This window comes from Lytechinus pictus, chromosome 7 (assembly GCF_037042905.1).
Source record: "Lytechinus pictus isolate F3 Inbred chromosome 7, Lp3.0, whole genome shotgun sequence".
NCBI classification, from domain to species: Eukaryota; Metazoa; Echinodermata; class Echinoidea; order Temnopleuroida; family Toxopneustidae; genus Lytechinus; species Lytechinus pictus.
Window position 1 is genome coordinate 41356462 of NC_087251.1, and position 20002 is coordinate 41376463.

At 34.6% G+C, this 20002-nt stretch overlaps 2 protein-coding genes across 2 annotated transcripts; one reads left to right on the forward strand and one right to left on the reverse strand.

The window, feature by feature from the left end:
- Positions 1–622: 622 nt before the first annotated feature.
- On the reverse strand, positions 623–13641 carry LOC129264410 (ubiquinone biosynthesis monooxygenase COQ6, mitochondrial-like). The gene is made up of 9 exons (XM_054902289.2): positions 12560–13641; positions 11064–11201; positions 9774–9990; positions 8689–8896; positions 7788–7850; positions 6907–7014; positions 5303–5505; positions 3617–3732; positions 623–2258 (listed from the first exon to the last, which is right to left on the reverse strand). Exons 1-9 carry the CDS (start codon positions 12981–12983, stop codon positions 2062–2064), a joined length of 1674 nt encoding a protein of 557 aa, XP_054758264.2. The 5' UTR covers positions 12984–13641; the 3' UTR covers positions 623–2061.
- On the forward strand, positions 12661–18828 carry LOC129264411 (COMM domain-containing protein 1-like). Its single transcript, XM_054902290.2, has 4 exons — positions 12661–13550; positions 14515–14673; positions 15008–15142; positions 16220–18828. Exons 1-4 carry the CDS (start codon positions 13374–13376, stop codon positions 16319–16321), a joined length of 573 nt encoding a protein of 190 aa, XP_054758265.2. The 5' UTR covers positions 12661–13373; the 3' UTR covers positions 16322–18828.
- The last annotated feature ends 1174 nt before the right edge of the window (positions 18829–20002 follow it).

Consider the following 20002-nt stretch of genomic DNA (forward strand, 5'->3'; position numbering starts at 1 on the left):
CGTCTTCCTTGGTAATGTTAGTGAACAGATGCCTTGTGAAATCAACTTTTATTTTCCTTGTATTTTAATTGTAATGTATTGTAAGAATTATTAAGAAATTCATCTTATCTTGAATGACATATGCTGTGTACTTTTTATCCTATAAATTATAAATGTAATAGTAAGATAATAAATTGTAACCTTATTTCTCTTAAGATTGCATGGTCAAAAGTGGCTTTTTGTATGACTTTCTTTTTGTGCAAAGATATAAAAATACCATATCAAAAACGGTTTTTAAATCATGTATAGAATGAATCATTATGTGCTGTTGTATTCACTGCAATGTTAACTTGCAATATGTGGGAATAGTCTACAGCTACCTCCCACCCCCCACCCCCCAAAAAAAGATGATAGTGATTATGCTGGTGGTGGTGATGATGATGATGTTGATGAAGATGATGATGATGATCAAGATGATGATGATGGTGATGGTAATTATGATGATCAAGATGATGATCAAGATGATGATGATTGATGATGATGATGGTGATGGTAGGGGCCTTGGTTATCATGATGGTGATGACAATGATGAAGAAGAATATCGGTTACACAAAGGAAAAAATATTCACACCAGTGGAAGGCATTATAGAATCAAATTTTTGTTCTTTAATTAAAAAAAATGTTATCCATAAATACAAATCACTTGGCAATCAAGAGAGTGGATTAATCTCTTTTTGACCAGACATAAGCTTGTGTCTTTATCAACCCTTAAGCTGCCACATGCATGCCTTATCCAATCATAACACAGAATATGCCTATAATATTCTGTGGCCTGTATTACACATTTGAAAGATTATTACATCCAACATTCTCCAAATGCCCAAAGTTATAGCCATTCTATAAAAAACTGAAATTTCCAGTTACTATATAGGCAAACTGAGAGTTGACATCCTTTCTTTTAAAACAATGTCAAATTCACACTATAATGATATAACATTAAGAGGGCAAAACTAAAAAAAAAGTGTATTAAAAAAAGTTGAACATATTTTCAAATTGTGGGTTGTAGTGTGCACCTGTAATCCAAAGCTACATGGTGAAGTTACAAATTGATTCACAGGTTTGAGGATTAAGCTATGTAACTTTTTTTGGATGAAACGTTAAACATTGGCCCTAGATGTAAATCATTCTATTTGATTCATACATGTCTTAAAAAACTAAATTTCACACACATTTTTCCAAAATTATCCTTTAGTAATAGGCTTTCCATGAAGTACTATAAACATCTTTAGATTTGCAGTGCCCCCAGCAATAAGTCGTGAAAAGCGTTATAGTGAAAGTGTTTTTAGTGGAAAGGATTTTAATGACAATGGAAGAAAAGTGAGGAAGATTTTACCAAGTTGCATCCCATTTTGGAATACATACTATAGAAAGGAAATGGTGACAGACAGTATTTGCAGTCATAACCTGATTAGCCTCAATTAGGATTTAACAAACTATATCTTGTCCAATTTCTACTTCTTACTCAATAATTCACAATGGTCTTCCACAGAAACTATCCAATCCTTGAATAGTTTTGGAATCTGCTTCAAACTATCTCACCGTCCTCTGATATGCTATCATTTAGTCATTTTCCAAAGCAGTAAGTTACATAACTGGCCCATCTAAGGCCCAAGATACACATGCGTCCGGTTTGAAGCAGCCTCCGCAACCGGTCTAAAGTCTATAATTAGGGTGGTGTTACACATACACCAGAAGTAGACAAAACGCTTTGAGATTCTTTATCCAGGACGACTATTCAAGTGACACTTGTGCCTGTCTTTTCACGTCGACATTTTCTATTGTTCGTTAGCAATAACTATTGTTCGCTGTTATACCTTTTTCTACATGTAATTCAGTGGTCAAGCCGCCTTTTAGGTGTACTCAGTCCGGTTCGGCAGTAAAAAATAGTGAGCATATACAGATACGTCGAGCCACCTTCGGGCCGGCCTCGGTCCACCTTTCGACGTATGTGTATCTTGGGCCTAAGAGTTGTTTCAGCACAGTCCTACTTCAATGCTCAGTTCATTCAATAGACTCAAAATGTCAAGTTGCAGCTGAAGCAATGATGCGGTCTTTGATGGGTCCTAGAGCATTAGTAACTTGTAGTCCTAGACTCCTGATAAGCACTGCTGCAGGATTACTGGTCGAGTAGAGTCTCTTGAGGATGTCTATAGTACCCATGACAGGTAGAACATGACGCTGACGCTCTGTCTCATAGTCCTCAAGATGGGATACAGAACCTATGATATGACAAAAAAATAATGCAACTTAAAGTAACCTGTTCTGCAAACCCTTCACGAGTTAAAGGGATTGTTTCACTTTGTGAGCAGCTGATTTAAAAAGTTCTCAAACAAGGATGAAAACATGTGTATGAGTGCTTGTATTTATCCTCAAAAACCCTGAAACAGACCACAATATAGGATGAAAAAAACTCTAATTTAGACACAAGTAGCAATTTATAAACCTGATTTTGAGAACCATCTGTAAGACGCATTCAGCTTATGCCCAGTTTTTTTCAAATTAAAAAGTCTGTTGGATGTGTTGACTGCCTTCTGCTGTGTTTCTCCTATGCACACACTATTATTAGCTCCACTGTACATTCAGTGTACCTTGTACGCACTGTATGTACATGTAGGTCATATTGGGTTCATCCAGAGTTAAGTGTTGTAGTGTACAGATTGGCTGTATACACATATTCATTGAAACCAACCCCGAATTATTTTCAAACTTTGGTTTACATCTCCAAAGTTTTGAAATAGTTCCTGCAGATATGATACTTTGAAACTTTTGGGATTGTGTTTTTACACCATAATGTTTATCCCATTTTTAAGAACCAAAATGAGAATTTTTTTAGATCAGAACAAAGTGAAATGATCACTTTAAGTGGGCTGAATACACAGCCTACAATGGCTTGTGTACTGAAGGCCAGAAAATTGAAACAGCAAGTTTTAGATGTTCTAGTCTTGTGTGAAGACCCACTTGTTGATTGAAGTTTCTATCAGGGTCTGTGTCTGCAGACTACATTTATATAGTGCCTAACACAATTTTTTCTCTTTGTTAGCTCTGCATACTACTATCCTAGCTTTAGCACAATACCTTTCTAAGCAATAACTTCAATTTCTCACATATAACTTGAAGCATTTAAGTACAATGCTCCAAAGCATGAACAAAAAGTAAACATTTTTGAAAATTGCAAATTGTACATTACCACCAACCCCCAAAAAATTATTGGATGTACCTCAATCAGCTAAACATTTCTTTCTTCTTGTTGACAAACTTATCCTAAATTACTATTTTACCTTAAATACCAAACATGATAGGAAATTACCTGAATACAACAACAATAAAAATAAAAAAGTGATAAAGTCTTCCTGCATTTAAAGACAAAGTATGTATATTTCATATCCACACCAAGAGAAATCTATAGAAGGTAATTCCGCGGAAGTCAACCTTCCAAAAGTCAAACCTCTTTGAAGTCAGATTTCTCCTAAGATAGAAGAGATTCGTGTGGTCCCAAAAGATATTGACTTTGGCAGAGTTACCTGTACATTGGATTTGATCAAGATGGTATACACACTAGTCATGTGAATCATCTTACCAAGATCTTTTCCCATTGAGGCTGCCTCTGATAGTGTCTTTGTTAGGGATGTTACATCACCAAAACCAAGGTTGATACCTTGACCGGCCAATGGGTGTACTCTGTGAGCTGCGTCTCTGCAATGACAATTTTTGATCAAATAATTTACTGAAAGATAATAATAACGGCATATTTACCCAGGGTAGCCACTTCAGTTCCGATAACTGTTCTCCCAGCGGGCCCTGTAATTATTACCCCAGCTTCAGCACGACTACCTTGATCGGGCGCTCGAGCATTCAAGGAATTTCTTCCTACCGGGTACCCATTCCCCTCACCTGGGTTGAGTGCAGCACAATGTGGATAAATTTTTTGCCGAAAGAAATTATGCCAAGGCAGGGATTCGAACCCACGACCCTCTGTTTCAAAGTCCAGAGACTAATCCACTAGGCCACAATGCTCCACACAAAGAGAGTTGAAATATAACTGGTCCATGTTCTTTTCTTTATCTATATGTGATTCACAAGGGCTATTGAAGTAAGAATCCAACCTAGTAAGTTTTGCTTCTTGTTATGTCTTGCTTTGGAACTGATTCACAAGTGGGTTTAGCTATGATGGTGTTAGATAATCTGTGGATTAGACCATCTACTAGTAGACCAAGTGGGTTTAGCCATGATGGTGTTGGATGATCTGTGAATTAGACCCTCTACTAGTAGACCAAGTGGGTTTAGCCATGATGGTGTTAGATAATCTGTGGATTAGACCATCTACTAGTAGACCAAGTGGGTTTAGCCATGATGGTGTTAGATAATCTGTGGATTAGACCATCTACTAGTAGACCAAGTGGGTTTAGCCATGATGGTGTTGGATGATCTGTGAATTAGACCATCTACTAGTAGACCAAGTGGGTTTAGCCATGATGGTGTTAGATAATCTGTGGATTAGACCATCTACTAGTAGACCAAGTGGGTTTAGCCATGATGGTGTTGGATGATCTGTGAATTAGACCCTCTACTAGTAGACCAAGTGGGTTTAGCCATGATGGTGTTAGATAATCTGTGGATTAGACCATCTACTAGTAGACCAAGTGGGTTTAGCCATGATGGTGTTGGATGATCTGTGGATTAGACCCTCTACTAGTAGACCAAGTGGGTTTAGCCATGATGGTGTTAGATAATCTGTGGATTAGACCATCTACTAGTAGACCAAGTGGGTTTAGCCATGATGGTGTTGGATGATCTGTGAATTAGACCCTCTACTAGTAGACCAAGTGGGTTTAGCCATGATGGTGTTAGACAATCTGTGAATTAGACCATGTGCTAATAGACAAAGTGGGTTTAGCTATGATGGTATTAGATAATCTGAGAATAGGACCATCTGCTAGTAGACCTAGTGGGTTTAGCCATGATAGTGTTAGATGATCTGAGAATTAGACCATCTTCAAGTAGGCCAAGTGGGTTTAGCCATGATGGTGTTAGACAATCTGTGAATTAGATCGACCATCTGCTTTTAGACCAAGTGGGTTTAAATCTCAGATACATACAGGTAAAAAATTAATTTCTTAGTTTCGGAGCGACTTTTCATTACCGATGGCCAATATCTGCAACATTGGATGAACAATGAATAAGGACGCTCTTTTTTCAAGGGCTCTGAGAATTTAAGGGGCAAAATTGCCCCAAGCGTCACGCAATTTTATCCCCAGGCACTTACCCAATAAGAGCCACCCTGTCTGTGATGTACCTTGGAGCATGGCATAGTCCAAGAGGAAATGATGCTCTACTGCTCGCATCTACCCCAGAGATGCTGGGTGGTAGCTGACGGATGGACGACCCATCGGGTTTAACAGCCGATAGCAAACCTTCAAACAACTGAGTAGCAGCATCAACAGACTGGTTGTGATGACTATCGTCCCACTGAAACAACAATTGCAGAGAAATGAGGTTTTGGATGAATAAGTGCTGTAAGTGTAAGGACTTCAAGAGCTATATCGAGATAATCCTTACCAATTCACATACGAGAGATCTGGGATAGCAAGTGTGTTGAAACATTTAAAATTAAGCTAAAAACTTACCTCTATAACTCATTTTATCAATGATATTTTGTTTGATCCCCCCTTCCCTTGTTCACCTTGAGCACCTCTAACGAGTTGGATATGGCACCTATAAATTGCATTTATTATCATTAATGCAAGGGTTGACCGCCCCCTAAGATTTTTCGCCTAGTGAAAACGAAAAAGAATAGAGAGGATACAAAATGGAAGAAATAGGAAGAAAAAAGAAGGAAGAGTATCAAAGAGCAAGGTCAGGACTGGATAACTCCATTTCCTCTTTTATTCTGACAAGGGGAAAAAATATACCTACAGATCATCCCTTGAGGTCCCCCACCCCTTCAAGATACCAAAATAACCTGGCACTGCCCCTGGATAGCTTACACAACAAAATGAGTGACCTGTTCAAACACTCTGGCCCATATTCTGAAGTTGGGTTTAATTTAGACCATGGTCTAACTCTGTGCTAAACTTATGGGAAGCCAAATATGTCAAAATTTTGTTTACATTGTATGCTTCTAATGTTTACTGTGCTCTTTCTTCATTCTTTAATGGTGAAAACAACTATATTTTTACTCCAACAACTGTATTATTATCCTTCCCACACAGTTAAGGATGATTTGAGAGTCAAATGCGCTGATACATTGAACCTCTTCTGTTTGAGATTTATGTCACAATTGGCTATCCATAGTTAATCCACAACTTTAGACCAGAGTTGAATTTAAACCCGAGTTCAGAATACAGGCCTCCGAATCCATCAAAATGGCACATGGTTGCTAAGTTTACAACTGAAACAATAAAACACGAGAAAAATATGTCAAATCATAGGCCCGCATTCACAATGGTGGTTTTGGAAACCCACGGTTGAGTCCATGGTCTATGCAGATTTCCTGTATAAACTACGCTTCTTTTACCGCGTATTATAAAAAAGTCCAATGCTGATGCACGCTTTTGTCACAGTGCGCCAAATTGACGCCTGTTGCCATGGTTTTCCACGCTATTTTATTCATGAGTCCACTGTTTTGAATTGATGAGTCCAATCTTCAAATAGTGGACTCTTGAATGCTATAGCGTATCTAACCATGGTAACAGGCGTCAAATTAGCGCACTGTGAAAAAAGCGTGCATCAGCATTGGACATTTTTTATACATGCGCCCGATACGCGCTAAATTAAGAGTAATTTATAAAAGAAATCAGCATAAACCATGGATTCAACCGTGGGTTTTCAAAACCATCTTTGTGAATTCGGGCCATTAAGTCTTCTTACAAATGCATTGTTGACAGCCTCTGTGAAGTCATGCTCATCCATGTTGACTAGTTCCTTGGAATGTTCTTTACTGGTTGACCATACTAAAGAGCTCTGATCATCAGTTAACTAAAGAATTAAAAAAAAAATTAATACCTGAATAAGGCATTCTGGAGACAAGATGTAAACACATATTTTTTTCTGTCTGATTGATAATCTAAACGGAAAATACGTCACAATGGCCCATCAAGAGTTCAATTGAATGTCATCGGTCCATGATATCCATATTCCACTTTAATCAAACCCAAGCACAAGTCTTGGGTACGTGTAGAGAGATGTTAATGCATTAAGTGTATATGCGCGCCATGCATGATGCACGCCTTCATTGTATACACCTTACATCACAATTTATTACTTAGCCAGGATTACTTCATCAAATTCACGAATAATCTAAATTCAGAAGTAACAACAGGCAAATACATAAATTGCTACAAATAATAGCTTGAATTACACATCATACAGCTGAAGGCCTATAGGTAATAATAATAATAATAATATTGACTGGCTTTAATTTTCGGGAGACACCACAAATATTTCCCTCAGTAGAATCAGATTTTTCCTTATCTATATTCTGTATATGTATTTATTATCTATTTATTCTGTATATGCATTTATTATTTATCTATGTACTTTTATTTTATTTATTCATTTATTGATTGAATGATCAATTGATTGATTAATTGATTCATTTATTTATTCATTTATTAATTCATTTTTTCATTCATCTATTTTCTTTTTATTTCATTTTTATTTCTTTTTTCTTTTTTTTAAATCTAATTATTATCATTGGGGGGGGGGGGGGGAGCACTTTTGAAACAAACAACACAGAAGCAGGCACTTACTGGTAGCAATGCAATAGGGCCAGACGGGAGAAATCTCTGCCAAGCTACAACATTCTCAGTAGGCTGTGATAAAAATATAGAATATAATTGACATGCATTGATTTTACTGAATCATAAATAGTAATTCCTGAATGTAATATGATTGTCAAAACCCCCCAAAATCTGTGTAATATCCTACATCTCCATACAATGTCCTGTATAAATGAAATTAGGTAGTCAATAGTACTCTTTTCCAAATCCAATTCTTAGGAATGAATATTTTCATGATAGTAAAATTTATCGCAAAAACCATCCATATTTGGAAAGAGCTGGGAAGCGTTTCATGAAAGGACTTGTCGAATGTGTTATCTGACAAGTCCTGCTTTCTTCTGTTAGCGGATGAATAATGTTGATAAAACGCTCTCCTGGGAAATATTGGAATTATCTTAAAATAAATAAATATAAACTGTTCTTGCATAGCACATGTCCACTTCTTAAGCCTCCCTTAAATTTCACCCACCTCGATTAAATGAGTAACCCCACCTATTCCCCTAAGACCTCAGTACTACTCAATATACATTTTAAATTGGTCAACTTGTTTCCCAACACATACAGCCTTTAACCCAAACAAGAAATTAAGTGATAGAAGAGAATAATGAATAATTGTTAACCCCCCCTGAACATTGCAAATCAGTTACCTCTGCAAGTTGAAGTGTAGCTACCATACCCCATTGGTCATAGTCCCACCCCATTTCATTTCTTGTTTTTAGATAATTGTTATAATCGCCTCTGAACATTGCAATCAGTTACCTCTGCAAATTGAAGAGTAGCTACCACACCCCATTGGTCATAGTCCCATCTCATTTCATTTCTTGTTTTTAGATAATTGTTATAATCGCCTCTGAACATTGCAATCAGTTACCTCTGCAAGTTGAAGTGTAGCTACCACACCCCATTGGTCATAGTCCCATCCTATCTCTTTGAGTCCAGCCAGTCTCCTGACACCAGACCTTGCTCCATCTGCTCCTATGACCAGCCTGGTCTTGATGATGCTATCATCATCGAGGTGAAGCTGAGCCCAACTCTCCTCTTCAAACAATCCTTGGGGTGGAATCTGGATGGAGTTCAGTCTACGAAGACAAAAAGAACATCAAATATTTAACTGCTGTACAGCCAAACTATTTACGACATTTGGAGCCATCTAGTACTATCCATTGCGGTTACTTTCATAACAGTTGATGCCTTCGAGGAGCCTGCCCTTTCCATCATATGAGGGTCAGAACCTCCAGTAGGTTTCAGGGTGCTGTAAGCCCTGGGAGCATTGCTTTCACTAGTAGTTCAAATTTTTTGCTCTAATTCCAATTGATATATCAATTGTTAATTTGCATCAGAAATTTAAAATTGATTGCAAATATTTTCTTGGGACACCCCCTTAGTAAAACGACCCCCTCACCTGCTATTAAAGGGGAAGTTTACCTAGAAGAAAAGTTTGTTGTAAAAAAAAAACAGAAAAAAATAATTAAAAATATTGGTGAAGGTTTGAGGAAAATCCATTAAACAATAAGAAAGTTATTAGAATTTAAAGTTTGGGATTTGTGACGTCATAAACGAGCAGCTGCCCCTTATGTTGTGTAATATTAAATATGCAAATTAAAAAAGTTTTTTAATGGTTCGTGATGACTTATTTTTGTTTTATTTTTAGAAACGGTTGTGAAATGATTCATCTATTGATATACTGAAGGTACAGTAAAAACCATTTTAAATTTTCTTAGAAAATGACATTTCATTGATTTTTTTACCATAACCATGTAGTAAAGCTGCTCCACATATGGCGTCACAAAAAAAAAATTAGAATTCTAATAACTTTTAATTCTTTGATGGATGTTTCTCAAACCTTTGGCATATTTTTTAATTATTTTTTCTGCTATTTCTAAAATAAACTTTTCGTCAAGGTGAACTTCCCCTTTAAACCAGAATAGAAAAATCATAGTAAACATAGTCACAAACCTCTTCTCATACTGCACTTCAACGTTGGCTTTTACCTCTCGAAGCTGTCTGGAGAGGGCAGCATTTGTGATGTCATTCTCCACAACGTAAGCGAGGTCTTCCGATAGGTCGACTGATTGGTTGAATGTAATGAGGGCATCAGAACAAGCATCCCAGACCTGCATCCTTCGAAATGGTTTAACTCTCATCTCGGTCATGTGACGCCATGCTCCTACATCTGCATACATGTAAAGTGAATATAATTATAAACATAACATCGTAACCAGAGATGCCAAGTTCACAGACCTGGGCCCCATCTTACAAAAAGTTGCGATAGATCTGATCAATGGCAACTATGGAAAGCCAGCAACATCAACATCTATTATGCATGTTTGTTCAAAATATTTTCTAACTACACCTGTATGATGTACATTCGTGCATTCATTGTTTTCTTGAAAATTTGCTGTGCTTCTCTTTGTTTACAAAAGACATTGTGCAAATTTCCTGCAGAAAAATTATGACACTGATGGATTTCCATAGAGTTACGATCGATTGCAACAATCGTAACTGTTTGTATGACGGGGCCCAGCTATGTGTGAGATTTTCTGGGGCTTGAGGTCACAGGAATTGTGTATAATACATAGGGGGCTAGGCTGTGATGTATGCGTGAGAAAGAGATTTGAGGGGATGTGCAAGAGACCGTTTTATGGGAGTCTCACTCTCACACATCATGCGTGAGACCTGGGAGTATCTAAGAATTACCAGAGGGGGGAGGCACATGTAAAAAAAAAATGACTAAAAATGGGAAGGCTATTATCAGATAGTGAGCATTTTCCAGTTAACTTTTGTTGGAAAAAAAAGTCACAAAACAGGCCTTAATAAAGTGGATCTCATGCCCCATTTCACATTTGCCACCCCCCCCCCCCCCATCCATGCCTGAATATTATGCAATCTACAGTGATAGATGCTCAAATGTTATATTGGTTTATCAGCTAAAAACAATCCCATATTATTCAGGAAGGTTGGTCTAAGCATACAAAAACCTTTAAATGACTCGTTGACAATAAAAGAATGGGTATGTACTATGTATGAGGTGAATAAAATGTGTTTTCCATATCATAATACGAGCTGTACTAAGATATAGGAAAATAGGCCTATTCTAAATGCTTAAATTTAAGAGTAACACTTCTATGACAAAAGTAAGCAGAATGAATTCTAGCAAGCTGCATGTGAGGTAAGACCCAACTTAATAAAAAAAGTTAAGATAATTTTCAGAATATTACACTGCCAATATCAGAGTTTATACCTCACCTGAAAGAAGTTTGACTGAGTTATGATTGAGAGCACAAACTCTGTTGCTATACTTAGATGGTAGCTCGTTCAACTGGATAGGTTTCTTTCCCTGTTCTAATAACAGGATCCTATGGTCACCAAGGGATGATTCAAAACCTATTAAAATAAACAAAAAACATGAAAATAAATTATCAAATATTACCAAAAAAAAACAAAACAAAACTACCGTATGCCTCATTCTGGGTACAAACATTTTCCAAATTTGATACTCCAATCAGAATTCAGTGAAAACACTATTATAAATTAATCTCTTAAAAAGAATTTATAATAAAATAATGAATCTTTAATTAGATTTGCAAATTATCAACAAAAAATTCTGTTTATTTTTTTGCTAGTAGATATCAATAGAGATATTTTCTATGAAACTAAAAAAAAATCTAAATTCATAGACCATAATGTGCAAAATTTGATCTTGATATAGATCTAGTCATGTTTATCCCAAGTTAAAACTTGAGAATAAATCACAACCCTTGCAAAAGGGGGGGACAATAAATATTGTTTAGCTGGTTCCTGGAATGACGAAAAAAATTATTCTGGGCAAAAACATTACCATGTAGGCCCGACATAGTTCCAAATAAAAGCCAATTTGACACTTTTTATTTGTAAATTTGAATGCACATAGGAAGTCCACCTGCTTGGATCCACACCAGCTCTAAAGTTTTGAGTAAAGGTATTAAGGTATTAAACACATTTTCTTAAATTCACCATCTATGAAAACAAATTTCCAAAATTATATTTGCTTCATTGCTTCAAGCTGATGTTTGTTGAATATTTGAATTGAATTTAATTGAATTGAACTGAATCAAATTGAATTGAATAACTTTATTGTCCATAAAGGAATTTTTCTTACACTGGTTTACACACATGTAGATCTAGATACAATGTACCGTATACACAGAACAAAACAAAAATGGTAATTTGACTTTTCCTTCAATGAAATTCTAAGAATAGATGCAAAAAAAAAGATTTAAGTTATAAATCTTTTTTTTTAATATATTTTGTACAAAATTGATAAATTAATCATAATAACCCATAAATACCCACCAACATAAAAAGAAAGAAAAAAACTTAATGGAATTAACTTTTAAACTTTATGAAGATTTACATGTAAGGTTTTGTCAATTTGCTATATCTCAATTATTTTCCTCTTTCAATCTCTGCATAAATAAAAACAAATTAAAATTTAATTTTAAAACTGATACAGTAGATCTATACCATGTGATACCATACACAAATCATAAAGCGAATAATCAAAATGAGACATTGATAGGCATGTGTGTGTGTACGTGTGGTGGTGGCTCTGAATTATGTTGCACATTCATAATCATATTTTATTGACTAGGCCTAGAGATTATGTTGAAGGAAACTGGATACAAATTACATTAATTGTAAATTGATGCTCACACTAATCCCTCCCAGTCTCCACACACATTTTAAAAATAACCTTTCATTACCCAAAGCACAAGCCATGGCTTGTCCTGCCATTCCACCTCCAACAATTACAACATCATACAGCTCATCTTCGGACGTTGTCTGCCAACTTCCAACAACAGGTCTCTTTTTCTTTGGTACAGAATCAACTTTGTTCATCGTCACCATCGTTGCACCCGTCTGTCGAGGGTTATGAACTCCAGGCCTTATCTCGTTGATGGTGGACAATCCTTTTCCATGATGGTTCCAGGAATTAAAACCTGATATGCATCCATAACATCTGGAACAAAAGACCAGCTTCTGGGATGAAACTGTTAAACTGCTTGAACAAGTTGCTGGCAGAGAAAAACTGTGTATCTGTTGACCGTGTTGTTGTTGATAAGCACTCCCCCTGGCCCTGGATATTTGTGCAAGAATATAAAGAAGAGGCCTGCGCATCCTGTACATTTTGTCTCATGCACTATTGACAGTGTCAGATAAAATAATTGTTCGTTATTTTAATTCCAATCAGCTATTAAACTGGGAGTTGCTTGGAGGCATTGAAACTGAAAACGATCATTTTCCCGGATCCGAGCTCTGCTTTGCGCTGTGTCTGTCGAGCTAGGGATCATCTCCTGATCCAATATTTCGCTTGGTGTAAACAATATATAAATATCGAGATATATTGGTTCTGTCTATATTCCATTTAATCTTTGAGGAATATCTTACCCAAAAATGTCATTGATTCACGATTTATATTTTTTTAGATGAATATTGAATCCTTATTGGATGAAGCAATTACTTTCATTATATTCCATATTTTGAGATGATCCCGCAACATCATGTGACTTGATCAAGATGGCAGATGACGAGGCCACCGCAACAAAACTTTTTGGACTCCTGAATGGCATTGCTAAGCGAGATTATCTTGGGATAGGAGATATCACTGATGAATATATGAAAGAAGAACTATTTGCAGATATTTCTAATGAAGAATTCACGACTTTGGTCACCAAATGCAAAAGCTTGATCAAGGTTAGTAGCCCTCACTTTTTTTCTTTAGTTTAGTTCAGTCCTACGCATTAGAATAGATGTTGTAATATGCATGGTGTACCTATTTCGAAGTGCTCGGCGCGGCCTCGCCTCGCCCTCGGGCCAGATTTTCTTCGCCCCTCCTCTCCCTTCTCCCCAATGTATATTCTCTACCTCTTCATTTGGTATTATTTATGAATGCAGTTTCCCACTGGCCAACTTTGAGCAAATTTCCACATCAGAAATTGTACACAAATGTCACATTTCGAGGTAAATAAAGTCAAATGCACACCGGTTTTCCAAAAATATCACGATCGGAAACGGCTGTATACTAATAATTCGGCTTCGATCTCGAACTTCGAAGCCATTGTTTGAATCCTCAGTCAGACATTGCTTTGCTTGGCTTCACTGTACCGTAATTTTGATATGGATTGATGTTAGCAACCAAATTATGCAAACAAAATGCCGCAGGCGAATCTTTTGGTCGCTTACTTTACGGCGAAGCCAATCGAAGCGTGCAATGTCTGACTAAGGTTGATTCAAGCGATGTCCTCAAGATCGAAGCCAAAATACAGCCGTTCCTGATCGCAATATTCATAAAAGTGGTGGGTATATTGACCTTGAAATGTGATCGAGCGACTTGCTATGACATTTGTGAACAATTTCTGGTGGGGAAATTGCTCGAAGTCGGCCGGTGCAAAACTGCAGGATTATTTTATTTATTTTAAAATTGCTCATTAAAATGTGAGCGTATCGTGAATAGATCATTGATATAAAATGTCATCACTATTTTATTATCATCATAGTATTATTTTTATTATGATTTTTTTGTAATGAGTACATGTATTATTATTATGATCATCATGAACCAGGTTTATATTCGTAAGAGAAAAGTGCTAGTTAATTCTCAAAATGAAATTCCTGATCAGGACATTAAATTAATATTCATCTTTGTTATTCTGAACAGAATGTTGTCTCAATTGACATGGATTTCAACCAGCTTGAGGCTTTCTTAACATCGCAAATGAAAAAGAAAGAAGGTGGGATATCTCAAGTACAGGCAACAGCTTTTACAAAGTTTTGGAGAAACAACAGGTCGAAAATACATGAAAAAGTGGTTTCACAGGTAATAATGTATATTTATGTCTACATTTTTTCTCAAAAGATAAACTGGTTAATCAATTAATATTGTTCAGTGATATTTATTGAAAAAAATATTTTAAAATGTAATCATCAATTTCTCTTTTCTGTGATTTTTTTCTTATTTACTGCAAAGTATTTTTTTTGGTGGGGTAGCTAAATTCTACAGAACATTTTTATTGCAAGCATGTTTCAATAAAAAAAATGAGAATGGGTTGTTGCAAGTGCATGTATAAAAAAGAACATTTTCATGTTTATTGAGTAGTTTTATCTTGTTGAAATCACTCAGTAATTATCAATTCATCATTTCATTAATGCAGTCAATATTTGGAAACACGCTAAAAGATGTCAGCTGGAGAATCGATATAAAGAGCCAAGCCAAACATATAGACCAAATTAATATGCCAACTGCGATTGTAGAACTCAAACTGGCAAATAATAGTCATATAGATAAGGTAAAGTATATTGAGAATATATTTCTACTTTTATCATGGTATCTCAAGTAAAATTATAGGCAAAGTTCAACTTTCAATTCACACTTAATTCATCTGTCATGACTCAATAGATGTTGTGTATTTTCATTTTTGATTGCATTTGATTTTGTTTTTCAGATTAAACTCCTAGTAGACTCTTTTCGATGATTGATAATTTTCTTGCTCTTCAAGGTTTGCTGTATTTTATTCCTGTAACTTCATCCCAATCTTTAAAGGTTAATTTATTCTGAATAAAAGAGAGTAATTTATGAGGAAGTTCACCCTGACAAATAAAAAAACTTATAATTGTAAATAAAGCAGTAAAAATTATAACAAAATATTGGTGAAGGTTTGAGGAAAATCCGTCAAAGATTAGAAAAGTTATAAGAAGTTTAATTTTTTGATTTGTGACATCATATGTGAGCAGCTTCCCATGTATTGTGAATTAATAAAAAAACAATGAAATGTCATTTTCTCATTAAATTGAAAATTGTATATAATTAACCTTAGTATATCAACAGACAAATCATTTCACACTCTCTCCTAGGAGAAAAAAAATTAGTCATCTTGGACCATTAACAAAAATGTAAATTCATGCATTTTATATTACATAACATATGGGGCAGCTGCTTGAACATGACGTCACAAATCATAAACTTGAATTTCTAATAACTTAATCTTTGATGGATTTTCCTAAAATATTTAGATACCAATATTTTCATTATTTTTTCTGGTATTTTTACAACAAACTTTTTTGTTGCCTAAATTTCCTGAATAACAGGTATACCGTAATAAAAAAACATTTATTACAAAGAAAAACTTGTTTATTATATTCAAATAACATCAGTACAAAGTAAAGCACAAAGTACAATCAAATTAAATCATAAAAACAGAACCTACTGGGAAAACTTGTTATATATGATTTGTGTAGGTTCCCAAGAACAAATACAATTCAAGAAATGAATATTATTCTGAACTAGGCCTTCCTTTCAAAATATATTTACACTATGCTGACAATGGTGGATAACATTTCCTCCTATTTTGTTCCCTGATCCATAGGATCCTGATCATCTTCGGTTTGAGATGGATGAAAATCAACTCAACCAAGTTATTGGAAATTTGGAGGAGATAGAGAAACAGATCATTGCTCACTGCCAATAGATTACAGTCTTGCCGAAACTCATTAATTATGAAGAGAAAAAATATGTTACATGTATGTAAAAGTAATTTTATATCAAAAGTTATTTTATTCCTAAGTAATGATAACATAAACAGCATAATGTACTTTGTACTAATACTTACTGTGGAACATACAGTAAGGTAATGCCTAACATAGATAATTTGACAAATTACCATAGAATCGTAGCTGAGAAAATGAATCACACTCTCCAAGATTATTGCTATTTATTTTTAATGCATCAGTCCTTGATATATAAATAACGATTTTTTCTTTCTTGTTCCCATTATACAATGAGAAATTATATCAAGACAGAGTTGCTGTGTACACTCTACATCAATGGCCACATTTCTCTTTTATTTCTTTTTTAAAATTCTTTTTAGTTGAGGAAAAGAAGGATGTGTTTGGTTAAAGGTCAAGTCCACCCCAGAAAATGTTGATTTCAATCAATAGAGAAAAATCAAACAAGCATAACGCTGACAATTTTATCAAAATCAGATGGAAAATAGGAAAGTTACAACAAGACAACGTTTCGCTTATTTTTTACAAATACTTAAATGCACAACTCACTGACATGCAAATTAGAGAGTTGATGATATCCCTCATTGACTATTGCTTTGGCTTTTTATTGTTTGGATTATACAATATTTCAATTTTTACAGATTTGACAATAAGGACCAACTTGCCTGAACCATAAAATGTTAAAACAATGGTAATACCACATGTTTAGGGATGAATAAAAAAATTCACAGGACAATGGAGAGAAAAAGATGAATATTTCATATAATAAAATACAAAAGAAATTGTGAGTGAGTGAGTGGTTACCTCAGTCCCCTCATTGCATACCGACTAGGATGTGCATATAACTGGTTTGTGAAATTAAGCGATACTTAATGACATAACTTTCTTATTTTACACCCGATAGATGAATTTTTCAGTGTTAATCCTTGTTGGATTTTTCTCTTTTAATTCAGATTGATTTTAGCTGTTAATGAATTACTCTAAGGCAACTAAAACATTTGATATGTAACCATGTAAGTGTCATTGATATTTAGATACATGTATTACTAATATTACCTGTTGGTAATCATGGATTTGGATGTTGTCTTAATCTTTTTTTCTCTTTTGGCATCATTCTTAAAACCAAGTCAACCCCCCCCCTAAAAAATAAATGAATATAATGTAATATTTAAAAAATGTTGATCTGACTTTTTGAATCAAGAGGATCCAATAATCAAACATCCAGAACACCAAATATTTCATAAAACGTTTTTACTTTTATATTATGCTTAATTTCTCAAAACAAAATATGCAATTAATGGGTTTTATGTAAATGGGAGAGTTGATAATGTCACACACTTACACTCCTTGCTTACACTCACACTTTCTTTTGTATTTTATGAAATTATTGAAGATGTCGAGAAGCTTGTGGATGAATTATCTGATAATTTACAATAATGGTGATTCCACATGTTCAAGCTAATGTGAAGTTTGTTGTAGGAGGGAATAACATAATGATATTTTAAAAAATAGTGATTGATATTACCGTACATTATTTGCAAATTATCCATGTTGTGCATATATATAACTGTTTCCAAAAATACTTATAAAAATCTTTTTATTCTTACATTTGATTTTTAATGAAATTAAATTTTTTCTTGAGTTTTTCAAATCATAATTGTTAGTATCAATTTGATCTTTAGAAATAAAGAGCAAGTTTTGTATGTTTTTCACACTGTAGGCCTATTCATTCCAAAAAAGGTGTACAAATTTTGAGATCACTTTTTTGTGTCTCAATTATTTTCATCTGTAAGGGTCTATATATTATGTAAGATATATTGTGTCAAACATTTTGTAACAGGGAGAACCAAGAAATCAGTGTCATAGAAGATATATTTTCTGTGCTCTATAAATTCTAGAATTAAGTAAGTTATAGTTATTATTTTTATCACTTTAAGATTTAAAAAGATATTTGAAGAGCTTATGTAATATGAGTTGTTGATTTACAGTACCAATCTAAAATTAACATATGAGGCTATATTTGGAAATGGTATCATTTTTTCTCAAGTGGTTAGGTTTTTTTTGGGGGGTGGGGCTGTTTGCAATTTTTCATTATATTTCTTGCAAATATTTTTTTAATTGTTGAGATGGTGAGAGTTACAGTTAGTAAAAATAATCTATGGGAATTATTTAATAGCGCAAATCTGAGCCATTTTGTTCGAAATTATCACCCAATACATATCAGTTGTCTTGACTTGGAATTGCTTTATGGCCTCAATATAACCTTTGTTTTTAACTGATAATATTACTTTATACAAATTTTATTTATGAAACAGTGATAAAATAGTTTTTTGTGTTTTTTTTCCAGTTACATCATGATATGAAAACGTAATGTGATATTGCAGAAAATATATTGTTTTGTGTTTGTAAATACATTTCATACCTAAAGTATCATGGCTCTTATTAAAACAAATGGTTTCTAAATCAGAAATTGATAGTATACTGATTTTGTGTAAAAAATGTTTTAAGGCACTTTTTCAAAAATGAAATATCAGCAATTAAACATACATGCAGTACACAGGCGGATCCAGGGGGGCACAGCCGGCACGTGCCCCCCCCCCCCCCCCTTTGAGAAGCAAAATTAAAATTTGTAATGTAAAAATGCCAATAAAACAGAGGTGTGCCCCCTCTTTTGAAATTTGAAATTGAAGACAACTTTTTTCAGGTACGAAATATCCTTAATTTGTGGTTGACTTTTTTTTTTTTGCTTGTCAAAATTTTCCTCCGAAAAATTTGCCCCCCCCCCCTTTGGAAAATCCTGGATCCGCCCCTAATGCAATATGATCTAATTTTAGTGATATGAATGGTAACATTGAAAGGAAAACAATAATATTAATGCAGATATCCCCATATCAAGTTGGTTTAATAAAAAGCAAATCAAAGGAGGGAGAAAAACATCAATGAAGGTTGGCGAAAACTCATCAAAAAGTAACGATTATGGATTTAAAAGTTTGTACTTTGTGATTTTCAAGTTCAATTCAATTTATTTCATCCATAAAATCATGAATTGTATAAACAAAGTAACATGTATCAATCAAGATGTAGTCTGATGGTGAAATTGGAGACTAAAATTAAGTAAAAAAAATTGTTGGACATAGTCCCCCAAAATAGAAAAAACACACACATGGTTGTACATGTTACATTACAAGACAAATACACACACACACACCCTGACACACATACATAAGTACTTAAATAAGTAATAAGTTAAGTAATGAGTTAAGTGGAATAAGAAGAGACTAGCTGTCTCTTCAATGAAACCTCAAAGGGAAATGAAACCTTTTGAAAATGTGGACTTGTGTGGATACAGAAAAATCAAAGAATAAGAACAAAGAAAATTTGAGAAAAATCAGACAGATAATGAAAAAGTTATGAACTTTTGAATTTTGCGATCACTATTGCTATGGAGATCCTCGATCCCATGCAATGCGACAAAGATGTGTGATGTCACATGTGAACAACTTTCCCTTTGGTGGACTATAACATGCCCCCAAAATGTCTCTTTTTGCTCTTTCTTATGGTGATACAAACTCTTTAACCATAATGTATTCTTTGAAAATTTGTATTACATGCTCTCCTATAGAAAGAATACAGGATCTATTGAT